General features: G+C 44.5%; 1 protein-coding gene and 1 long non-coding RNA gene across 3 annotated transcripts in view; one reads left to right on the forward strand and one right to left on the reverse strand.

Moving 5' to 3' along the window:
* TRMT6 (tRNA methyltransferase 6 non-catalytic subunit) overlaps window positions 1–12,603 on the reverse strand; it is a 58,689-nt gene that overhangs the window by 9,009 nt on the left and 37,077 nt on the right. The window contains exons 7-9 of the mRNA XM_083175622.1: window positions 8,109–8,473; window positions 4,776–4,861; window positions 3,702–3,804 (exon numbers count right to left, since the gene is read on the reverse strand). Of these exons, the coding sequence (XP_083031748.1) occupies window positions 3,702–3,804; window positions 4,776–4,861; window positions 8,109–8,473 (554 nt within the window). The remainder of the gene's footprint in view (window positions 1–3,701; window positions 3,805–4,775; window positions 4,862–8,108; window positions 8,474–12,603) is intronic.
* The window catches only part of LOC146063342 (uncharacterized), a 28,484-nt gene that overhangs the window by 7,278 nt on the left and 8,603 nt on the right, over window positions 1–12,603 (forward strand). The window lies entirely within an intron of this gene.

Consider the following 12,603-nt stretch of genomic DNA (forward strand, 5'->3'; position numbering starts at 1 on the left):
CCCTCATCCAAGATGGCGCATACTGAATAGCGATATTCGCTTGGATAAACAGCGTTAATAACCATTATAAACATCAGTTACATGAAGCCCAGCCACAATACGGAGCTCTGGACCTACCAGAGACAAGTGCCTCTCCATTGGAGAGCTCTAACATCAATCAGGAAGGAAACACAGTGATTGGACTGACCACACATAAGACTATGGGCATACTGCCCTCATCCAAGATGGCGCATACTGAAGAAGCCGATCCCGGCGAAACACGTGTTTAGCGGACACCCCAGCAACCCAGCAGCGGCGTTACCAGCACCAGGGACTCCCCCACAGTGACCCTACCCGGACCTGAAGCTCTGACGCCCGGAGGCGGCGTCCTAGGTACCTGTGTCCTCCTGCCTGCGCTCTGCAGTGGAGTGACACCTCTCTCCGTTTTCTCCAAACTACAAACCCAGCTTTGCAAACCAGTTAATATTTATACTCCATCAATCTGTATGTCTGTTGGCAGCTAATTAACATTATTCATTCGAGACTGAACTACCTGCTTGCTGCAGACTTACCTATGGTTACAATCGTTACTTTGTCAGCTAAACTGCTTGCTGCAGATTCACCTATGGTTAACTATTGTTACATTGTCAGCAAAACTGTATCTCAAACTGTGTATTAACCAACATAGAAAAAAGAGTAATAATCAACAGGTATCTAAAACTGTGTATTAACCTACATAGAAAAGGAGCGATAATCAACAGGTGGTAACACTGTGGATACATTATACACACTGGTCTAAACCCACTCAAAACTTGTAACACCTGATTTAGCAGACCACCCAGATTCAGCATATAGGTATTTAACCCTATCAATATCAAACTTTTTAGAACTCTGCACTCTCTCTCTTTCTGTCTCTTTTCACTTTCTCCCTGTCATTTCCACTGTGCCCCCCCTTCTTCCGCTGTCCATCAAATCTATCACTGTTCCTCTTTCCCTATTTCTCCCCCCTTTTTTTCTCCCCTTTCTTCCCCCCCCCCCCCCTTTTTCTTTCTCCACCTGATGCGGATGTTCAAAAATATCGATTACCAATACTCAGTTGGTAAAACTGAATATAAAAATCGTGGCAAATAAAAAACAGGTATTGAGTCAGCTATTAATGCTTTGATGCAGTTAAACCAGACAATTGTGATATTGGGAATTAACCCTCACGAGAATACCACCATACCTCACTGGAACTGCCCAAAAACTTCCCGAACTTGGAAGCTAAGCAGTGACGGGCCAGATTAGTATTCCTGTGGGTGACCCCAGAAGAACCCCTGGTGTGGTATCAATAGAGGTATCCCTAATTAAATTGTACTGGAGACGCCTACTGCTTAAGCAATACAAGCTGCAAGAATACCATCTCAACAGTAGCTGGGGCAACATACATCCCTACGGTTTATCAAACCGAATAAGGGATCCAAACCATTCATTTTCGCCCAAAGTCGCATTGTCCATACATCAATGTCGATAAGGACGTGATGCGCCGAATGGAGATTAAAGTGTGAAAAGTTTATACGACCATCACACAACATTTTGATTAAAACCCCCCCCCCTTTTTTTGCCATTATTAAGTGGCACTTAACCTGATATAATTCTATCACACTAATCTCCACCAATTCTTTAAACTATCCTTCTGTCATCTTATATTAACTGATCGAAATAAAAGTTATGTTTTAAACTAATTACAAATATACATAAATAAGAGTGCGCCCACAAAGCCTTTTTTCTTTCTTGTGTTTGCCCTCCCTTGAGCAAACAAAAAAACATTTCTTCAGTTGCCATACTGAAACCGTGGGTGCACCACCAATCATATGACTATTAGAATACACTCGTCATAGTCCTTACATTGGTCTTTCCATAAATTGTTACTATATTACTATTTGTCAGTGCGGTTCCAACCCCCATCTTGCATTCCTAGATTCAATGCAAACCCACTCACCCTGTGTCATTATGGTAAACAATACTTTTAGCTGCGAGTGTTAATGTGTACGGAAAAGCTGCTGCGACATCTGCTATTGTCTCTGAACACAATTATTAATATGTGGGTTTACACAAGACTGAAATAGACAGATGGATCATCATAAACGGAGAATCTCAGCCATAAAGTGTATAACCCGGTGTTATTGCCTCTGCCATAAAGTGTATAACCCGGTGTTATTGCCTCTGCCATAAAGTGTATAACCCGGTGTTATTGCCTCTGCCATAAAGTGTATAACCCGGTGTTATTGCCTCTGCCATAAAGTGTATAACCCGGTGTTATTGCCTCTGCCATAAAGTGTATAACCCGGTGTTATTGCCTCTGCCATAAAGTGTATAACCCGGTGTTATTGCCTCTGCCATAAAGTGTATAACCCGGTGTTATTGCCTCTGCCATAAAGTGTATAACCCGGTGTTATTGCCTCAGCCATAAAGTGTATAACCCGGTGTTATTGCCTCTGCCATAAAGTGTATAACCCGGTGTTATTGCCTCTGCCATAAAGTGTATAACCCGGTGTTATTGCCTCTGCCATAAAGTGTATAACCCGGTGTTATTGCCTCTGCCAAAAAGTGTATAACCCTGTGTTATTGCCTCTGCCATAAAGTGTATAACCCTGTGTTATTGCCTCTGCCATAAAGTGTATAACCCTGTGTTATTGCCTCTGCCATAAAATTAGAACCCAGTTAGAACAGGCCAGGTAGCGATGCGCCCCCAGAGACTGGTTCTCTTAGCACATTACTGGGTGCACACTTATTTTTTTCCCCTGAATCATTCATCCTGCTATTATCTCCATCTGATTGCCGCTATATTATAAGGCGTGTGCCTGCCGCATCAAAAATAACAGGGAATCTATTACATTTGCATACATTTCTATAACTCCAGCCACAGCTCAGCTTTGTGGAATCCAGAACCGACAGAGGACTCGGACCCTTTGACCTATTACCGGGGATTATTGAGCCAACATTCTTGGAGGGGACCATAATGAAATCACCACTGTAATTGGATGATAGAGAGTCCTAATAAGTATTTATTTCTGTAGGCTACACTTTGGGGTCAGCGTTTTACTAATAACCCTCCGGTTCGGGCCTCAGTGTAAATGGCCTCCTTTAAACTAACCCGGGTCCAAAAACCAGGCAGTTCAACCTGGAAAATGCTGTCAATTAAACATGGGTATGACCCTTGTTCAGGGGCAGTGGAAACGGGTAACTTGGTTCATCCGACCTTGGACCCATTTGAATCAATGATAGAGCCCCTCCCGTCCGCTGCATCCTGCGGTCAGTCTGGAGGTTGGGACAGGGCGCATGCAGCCTCCGCTGCCGTATCCCCTGCTTTGCAGACAGCAGCGGTGCCGGGGAGGAGGTGAATGGAAGTCTATGTGCGGCATCTATTCACTGCACAGATTGAGGCTGATGGCAGCCCCGCAGCAGCTTTCCCGAGTGCTTGCCCCAAGCGTAATGTCAGCAGCATTTGCATTGCTCCATTTGCAAAACACTTGTATCCCACCCACAGAGTTATTAGTCTTTTATTATAAGGACATTGTGCAAAATATGATGGTGTAAAAATCAGAAAATTAACAGTTAGTCTGTTATGACACAAGTCCATTTAGAAATGCAGAGAATTAGAAATGTACTGTAGCCATCATCCATCCAAGCTTACAGGGCGGTACCTGGTGCATTATATGAAAGCCAGAATGCGCACCTACCTCCTTATACTGGCAGTACACCACAAACGGTCTGGATGGAGCAATAAATTCTAGTAAAGTAAGAAGGAGCTGGGTGGGGTAGAACCGCGAGGCGATAATTAACCTGCAATAGATGAAACATGCAAACAAGTTAAAATGACCTCACAATACATCGCATAAAAAGGTGTTAGACACATTGCTCAATACGGGTTCATCCCGGACCAGCAGCTGATGAACCAAGGGTCATTATTCATGTGAAGCCATTGTATGGTCTCCAGCAGGGCTATTTTTCAGCAGGCTCCAGCAGGAACTGAGGCCCTTATTCTAGTTCACTCTGACAAAATATTTCTTAGATGGACAAGACCATGTGCACTGCAGGTGAGGCAGGTGTTACTTGTGCAGAGATAATTAGATTTGGGTGGGGTTTTACACCTGCCTTACCTGCAGTGCACATGGTTTTGTCCATCTAAGAAATATTTTGTCAGAAAGAGTGAACTAGAATAAGGGCCTCAGTTCCTGCTGTAGCCTACTGAAAAATAGCCCTGGTCTCCTGGATTACTAATTATGGCGGTCTATATGCGTGTATGGGTCCCGGATGACCGCCTGACTTACAGGGGCTATTCTCCCTCGTGGGGGTCCACGACCACCATAAAGGTAGAATAGAACTAGCCCACAAGGGGCTTTGAAGCACTCACCGCCCTGTAGGAGTACCGGCAGTTGGGATACAGATATCGATATACTGACCGCCGGAATCCTGACATTCCACAACCCCGTGTACAGGGATATCCAGTTCAGGGAGTCACTATATCTGAACAAAAATGCAGTTTGAAACATAGATATATTTCAGATTTATAAATCTGAACGCCATTAGAACCGGACAGAAAGGAGTGTGCAGGCCGCCCTCCCACCAGTAACACTAATGGGCACTCCCACATACACTGTGGAATGCCAGCGGCACCTATTTTGCAGAAGAAAGATATATTGTTTCGGAGACGTGAACCAAACATCAGGTGAATGGCCTTCTGGGAGCAGGATCCAGCTAGGATACGCAGGAAGGACGCGCACACTCGGAGCACCAGACTAATAAGTACTCACCCATCAGCATTTCTGCCCTGCAGCAATATTTCAGCTTCCGACTCCTTCTGCTTCCTCTCATCTTGCTTGCGCTTCTTTTCTATCGCCTGCACATAAAAGGAAAAGGAGAATTTGTTGACACCTTCTAACCAACAATGCAACGTACCCAGGCTCTTTCATTCCATCATACAGCCAATAACATCATACATTTAGTTGTGTCACAAATGTCAGCAGCCATAGATAACACAAGACGCATTAGTAGTAACATGATAAGCGTACAGGCTCCTCAATTTACTGTGCCGGTAACACCCACAAGGTCTACCAACAGAATGTGGCCGGGTCGAAATAGATTCCCAGATTCTAATACATCATCTGGTGTGCTGATAAAAATGCTTTATTTCCCCCATATGTTCCTATACGGTCATCCATTGTGTTTGACCAATTGGCCTGTGGGCCAATCAAAACATGGGGGGGCGGGGCTTCATGCGTGTCACTTTGAAAAAAAACAAAAAAAACCCATAATTTTGCTGTGCCATCGATAAAGGGAAACCAACTGGTTCTCCCCTATTGATGGCAAAAGTATTTGACAACGGCCATAAACCATCAATGATTTTGAATCATCGATGATCAATGGCCATCCCTATTTCCTGGATATGGAGAGAGGGAGCTGTGAGGACAGAAATTGGATGTAGGAGCAGATAGTGACTTAAGCCATCATTTTGACGGGCTTGTAATTAGTATTATATATTTTGTGTGTGCAGGACAACCCCAACCTCCACTCTCAAGAACACAATCAGGGTTGGTCAAAGCGTCAACAGCAATCCACCAGACCACTGCGGACATTCAGCCTGTAGATTGCAGATGTGACAACGGTAGCCAATAAGAGTCAGGCTGATTCTTATTGGCTGAGGCTGATCTACACCCAAATGCTGCAATCAGGGCACAGTGTCTACAATGTGTACGCCAACAACCGGAGAGTGTACGCTGTGTTCCGGAGCCTGGAAGAGTCAGACAACAAAGATGCACTGGTTCTGGCAGTCAAACACCTGTGCCCAGATTTTAGAGTTGGATTTATGTGCGCACCAATACCGGGTATTTTGCGAATTTACATGACCAGACAAATGAAACCACGCTTTGCCACTAATAAATTGCAGAAATGGGTCTAATTCAATGATCTTGAAGTGAAGTTTCAACAGAAATAAAAAGTTTCTATCTTGAAAAAGTGGCAAACACACAAAACGCGTTGATCAAGCTGCAGGGACAGAAACTTTCCCGACATCAACACGGCGGGTGAAGACCGATCGCTGCTTGAGCGACTCAGCCACCTGCTACATCTGCGCATGGTCCCAGCGCCGCTTCAGCTCCCCAGCCACCAACACAGCAAGCGGCGGCTCCGTCTAAGCCTTTTTTGATGGGAGAGGCAATTGCCGGCAATAGATAGGGTAAGATTAGAGCAAGTTCTGCAGCACCTGCAAATACTCCATAAAAAGTGCTTAAACATTTGTTGCCTTATTTGTTTTAATGCACTCTTTTTTTTACCACTTTAATGTTTTTCTGTCTTTTCATTTAATATTCATTATTTAATATTTTTTTTAATTATTTTTTATTGATACAGAAAAAAAAATATTTTCATCATCTTCTATATTTCTATACTGTTTTCATCCCTCCCCTACCCCCAAAAATCAGCGCTCTAAAAATCCTCTACAAAAGATCTTGAAGTGAAGCCAATGACAGTAACTCGCACATTTGGCCTTGTCGCCTAGTCCAGGTCTTGTGCATGTTACATAATATGTAACTGCATGTTCTCCCGCTATGCTCTGGTAACTTTTATACAGATGTTTTAGGACTTACAAAATCCCCTATTGAATATCAGCCAAGGCCTCCGGAGTCCTGACAGATGGTAGCTATGCAGTATGCTGCTCGTTGCTGGACTGCTAGACTTTGGAAACCTATCAGCAAACATCGCACGTGTTTCCTTAATGGATTTGGGGCCGATTCTGGTTCATGTCGACTTTTTCACGTGCCGACCTTGTGCCCGTCAACCTTTCAGGGTCGAACTAGACACTGTCAAACTAAATTATGATTGACCGCATAATCCACACCCATACAATTATACCCACCCCTCGGGAGTTCCGCGGTGGTTGGGGCTGCAGACAGAAATCCCTGTGAATATAGGCCCTTATTCAGATCTGATCGCAGTACAAATTTGTTCTCTAGATGGGCAAAACCATGTGCACCACATGTGCAAAGAGAGTTAGATTTGTGTGAGTTATTTTGTTTCTGTGCAGGGTAAATACTGGCTGCATTATTTTTACACTGCAATTTAGATTTCGGTTTCAACACACCGCACCCAAATTTAACTCTCTCTGCACATGTTACATCTGCCCCACCTGCAGTGCACATGGTTTTGCCCATTTTGAGAACAAATTTGTACTGCGGTCAGATCTTAATAAGGGCCATAGCCTGGAACCCATTTCTACAATTATTTAAACATGTGCAACAGATGTCCCCAGGAACAAGGCGCATGTACCATAGACTCCGGCTCTGTACCAGAGTCTACTGCGATGCCAGAGAGGAGGGCCCAGCACAGAGACACTACATGGGCCCTGTCATTTCTTAACCCTTTGAGTGCCAAGTGAATTTGTCAAAATAGGTGTAAAAATTGCCACGCAAACATTTTTATTCATCACAATGACCTGTAATGTTTATGTTATAAAGGAAATATATATATTTTTTTTTACACAACAAGTGGTCTGTACCACCTTCTCCAATGCTACTACAGCCACTCTATGGACTCAACTCTCCCATGCCACTACAGCCACTCTGTGGGCTGTACCACCTCTCCCATGCCACTACAGCCACTCTGTGGGCTGTACCACCTCTCCCATGCCACTATAGCCACTCTGTGGGCTGTACCACCTCTCCCATGCCACTACAGCCACTCTGTGGGCTGTACCACCTCTCCCATGCCACTACAGCCACTCTGTGGGCTGTACCACTTCTCCCATGTAACCACAGCCACGCGGTTTGCTTTACTTCTTTTACCACACTGCAACCCCTCTGTAGGTGGTACCTCTCTAATGCCACTATAGCGCCTCTGTGGGTTGTTCCTATCTAAGGTCTTTCTCATGCCATGACCGCAAATCTGTGGTGCTACCTCTGTTGCCACTAGCTTCTGGAGAAAGCACCATTTGTGGTTCAGCTCAGAGTAGCAAAGTAATGTTACTAGTTCCTAATAAAACAATAGGGTACCCCCACCGAATATAAATCAACGTTGTAATATACTGTAAGACAATAAACATCTGTCAGAGTAACTAGTGAGGAGTTATATTCCTCATGAAACAAGGTACTTACAAAGGGATTCTTCTCGGGATTCTGGACGCTTTCATGGTTTACCGAGTCTTCCCCACAGACTTCCATCTCCTGGTTTTCCAGCTGATTGGACACTGTGGCGGTCTCAGATTCCGCTGTGGGACAGGAGTCCTTATCGATATCTACAGCAAGTTCTTGCTTTTCATTTGCCGATCCGCTACTTTCGTCCTTAGCAGTGTCCAGCTGAGGGGGAACAGCAGCACAAGACGTCCCAGAGATCAGACGTCCTAATTTCTCGAGGGGAAACTCCAAGAGTGTTTTGTAGAAGGACTTTGGAAATCCAAAGCAATCGGTAGCGGCTCTGACGGGTCCAGTACCTGGGTAAATCTGTATGACTGATCCATACCCTTAGAAATAAAACAAAACAAAGAGAACTGTAACCGTTAACTTATCATAGCTCATAATAGAACATATAAGAACATATTAAGTATAAATCCAATGCCTGCCCCCTGATCCAATACATCCTATTATTTATGAATTATTATTAACAGTTACTTATATAGCGCACACATATTCTGCAGCGCTTTACAGAGAGTATTTGAGCATTCACATCAGTCCCTGCCCCAGTGGAGCTTACAATCTATATTCCCTACCACATGAACACGCACACACAGACATTCTAGGGTTAATTTTTTAGGAGCCAATTAACCTACCTGTATATTTTTGAATTGTGGGAGGAACCCGGAGTAAACCCATGCAAGTATGGGGAGAATATACAAACTCCGCACAATTAGAGCCATGGTGGGAATGGAACCCATGACCTCAGTGCTGTGAGGCAGTAATGCTAACCATTACACCACCCGTGCTGGCTGAAGTGGACACTTGGACATGTGGACCCTCATTTAGTGTAGAGAGTACAATCACATGGCTTGCTATGCTTTGGGTCAGGTGCCTTGCTCCGCTACCTCTGTGCACTTTACCATTCCCAATGGGAATCCACGTGGGTGTTAAAATATGAAAAAAAAGTCCCCCAAAAATTTGGAAAAAATACCTTTACATGCATCAACTAATGCCATGCCGACCTTGTGCTTGTCAACCTTTTATCAATGACGATGTATTGGTATTGACCTAGACCAGGGGTGGCCAAATCGTTCCTCAAAATCTCCCAACGGTTCACGTTCTCAAAATCCCCAAGCTGGTGCACAGCTGTAGTCATTACTAACTGTCACATGACCCATATCATCTGGTGCACAGCTGTAGTCATTACTAACTGTAACATGACCCATATCACCTGGTGCACAGCTGTAGTCAATACTGTCACATGACCCATATCACCTGGTGTACAGGTGTAGTCATTACTGACTGTCACATGACCCATATCACCTGGTGCATAGCTGTAATCATTACTAACTGTCACACGACCCAGATCACCTAGCTGGTGCACAGCTGTAGTCATTACCAACTGTCTCATGACCCATTTCACCTAGCTGGTGCACAGGTGTAGTCATTACTAACTGTCACATGACCCATATCACCTAGCTGGTGCACAGGTGTAGTCATTACTAATTGTCACATGATCCATATTACCTAGCTGGTGCACAGCTGTAGTCATTACTAACTGTCACATGACCCAGATCAGCTAGCTGGTGCACAGCTGTAGTAATTACTAACTGTCACGTTTTCAAACCTGCTGCATTCATTCCTACTATAGATCCACAGGTTGCCTAATACACATGAACTGTGGGAAGATCTTGAGGACAGGTTTGGCCACCCCTGACCTAGACACTGTTGACCTTTCACATGGATACCATTCTCTGGCCCACTGCCCCAATAACACCCTAGGCCCTAAGTTGTGCAGGCATATGAGCATCCTACCCAGTACCTCATACAGTGGCTAATGAATGGATATTGTCACTTTGCCGGCCATCTCCAAAAAGCCATAAACAATACATAAACTGGAAATAATCCACAGCAGTACCCCCAAAGTAGTGGCCTGTATGACACTGATCAGAGATGTGGGGGCCCATTCATCAATGATCTCATAGTCAATATGATTTGGATAATCAATATGAGATCCTATAACCTGAATGTAATAATCAGCACCGGTGGGACAGGAGCTCCTCCCCCCTGTGATGTGCTCAGTGAGCTGCTGGGTGGTCTGCACATGCGCGAGCAGCCAGACTGCTATGCATAGCAGCTACTTCTGCCTGGAAAGTCATTTGTAGCCTATAGGATACCGCCATTTTTTAGAAGTGGTAGCTGTGGGGACCAATATTGGGAATGCTTCCTGTTAAAGCTATAGGTTATTCAGAAGGCCGCACCCCCCATAGAAACCTATGGAGCATACAGCTGTGGGCAGGAATGGAGGGACCGCAGCGAGTATTGGAGACATCTGTTGCGGTCTCTCCTTCATACATTCGGGGGATATTTAATATTTGGCACAGGCAAATAGTATGATGATTGAGACCCTAAAAGACCTGATCATGGATCGCTTAGATAAAAGCAATGACAGTGGTGCCAAAAATATAAAGGGGTCTATGTACAAAGCATTGGAGAGGGAACAAGTGCACGGCGATGACTGACCAACCCAACAGCTCCTGGCGATTTTTTAAACCCTGCCCAATTGGCAGATATTTCATCTCCATTCACTTGATCCCACTCCAAGGTTTAGTAAAATACCCCATAACATAAATATAGACATAGACCTAACATTAATACAGATAATGAAAGCGGGTAAAAAAAAATAAAAAAAAAAATCACAGATTTTACAAAAATTTGCTAGTCGTGTGTTGGTGAGAGAGAGAGATAATCAGGTGATTTAATTTGAAGATATTTAATATGTTCCCCAAACTGAATGTTTTACATTAAATATGAAAACTGATTACATTTACATACTGTTGCATATATGTATAAATGAATGCATGCTAAATATTCATTATTGCTTCCACTGGTCTCTTATAACTAAACATAGAGTGTGACGGCAGATAACCACTTGGCCCATCCAGTCTGCCCATGTTCACACCTACTTAAAAACGAAGGCTTACTTCTGTCTGGAGTGAATTAACCTACCAGCATATTTGTAGATTGTGGGAGGATACCGGAGTACCCAGGGGCAAACCCACTCAAGCAAGGGGAGAATATTCAAACTCCAATAAAGGGGCAACATGCTACATACATCCTTATCAGCTTACACTAAATATTGTAATGTGCTAATGTGCTATTCAGGAATAAAACTATGCAGTATTGGGAAGAAATAAAACGCATTACAAAGGCTCCTATGTTACCAGATGGGATAAACAAACCACCAAACACGGCTTGCAACTGCCACATAACTTTCATTCATTTGCTCCGGCGTAGCATCAGGCAACTCCGAGACTTGCAGGTAGGTGAATCAAGTGGATATTTTTAATCCAGTGAAATCTACGTTTGGGGGTTCGTGACCCCTTCTTCTGGATTACACTGTAATCCTGAAGAAGGGGTTGCCGAACCCCGAAACGTAGATTTCACTGGATTAAAAGTATCCACTTGATTCACCTACCTGCAAGTCTCTAAGTGCCACTTTTTCCATTCTGCTATATCTGGATGGTCACCAGCCCTCACAAGGAGGCACCAGAGCAAGTACCCAGTTATCGCATACATACATACATACATGTTAAGTATCCCTTATCCGGATTTCCAAAGACCAAATATTTCTGGATTTTTCCCCCCTCACCGCGACTTATTCTCACCTCGTCCCCTGGTGTCTTCAGCAGCCTCCCCGGTCCCAAGGATGCATGCGCGGCTGCGCCGGTGACGTCACTAGCGCCACCACGCAATGCATCCTTGGGTCTGGGGATGCCGCTGAAGACTGATCCGATTGTCACTGTGGATGCCAGGGGACACCGTGGATGCCGGGGGACCAGGTGAGTGTATTAAAAATTAAAAAAAGCCTTTCGGACAAGGGATTCTCAACCTGTATTTCTATATTTATTGGTGAAAAGCACAGGGGGAAAAAAACACAAGAAAGAGAAAACATACAAGTCACAGGAGGACAGATACAAGCCAATACATCCCAGTCCTCTGGAGATTGTAGAGTTCACCCCCCCCTAAGGAACATGTCAAGGAAAAATGTTAAGGTCCACCTGAACGCCCTAGGGCAGGGGTGGCCAAACCGATCCTCGAGATCTACTAACGGTCCACGTTTTCCAGGTTACCTAGCTGCTGCACAGCTGTAGTCATTACTAACGGTCACATGACCCAGATCACCTAGCTGGTGCACAGCTGTAGTCATTACTAACGGTCACATGACCCAGATCACCTAGCTGGTGCACAGCTGTAGTCATTACTAACGGTCACATGACCCAGATCACCTAGCTGGTGCACAGCTGTAGTCATTACTAACTGTCACATTTTCAAACCTGCTGCATTCATTTCTACTATAGATCCACAGGTTGCCTGGAAAACATGCACCATTGGTAGATCTTGAGGACAGGTTTGGCCACCCCTGCCCTAGGGTGTTCTTCTGGTCTCCGTATGTCAACATGTGACACTTTCTGCA

The sequence above is a fragment of the Crinia signifera genome, chromosome 3 (genome assembly GCF_055691185.1).
Source record: "Crinia signifera chromosome 3, ASM5569118v1, whole genome shotgun sequence".
In the NCBI taxonomy this organism is placed as follows: Eukaryota; Metazoa; Chordata; class Amphibia; order Anura; family Myobatrachidae; genus Crinia; species Crinia signifera.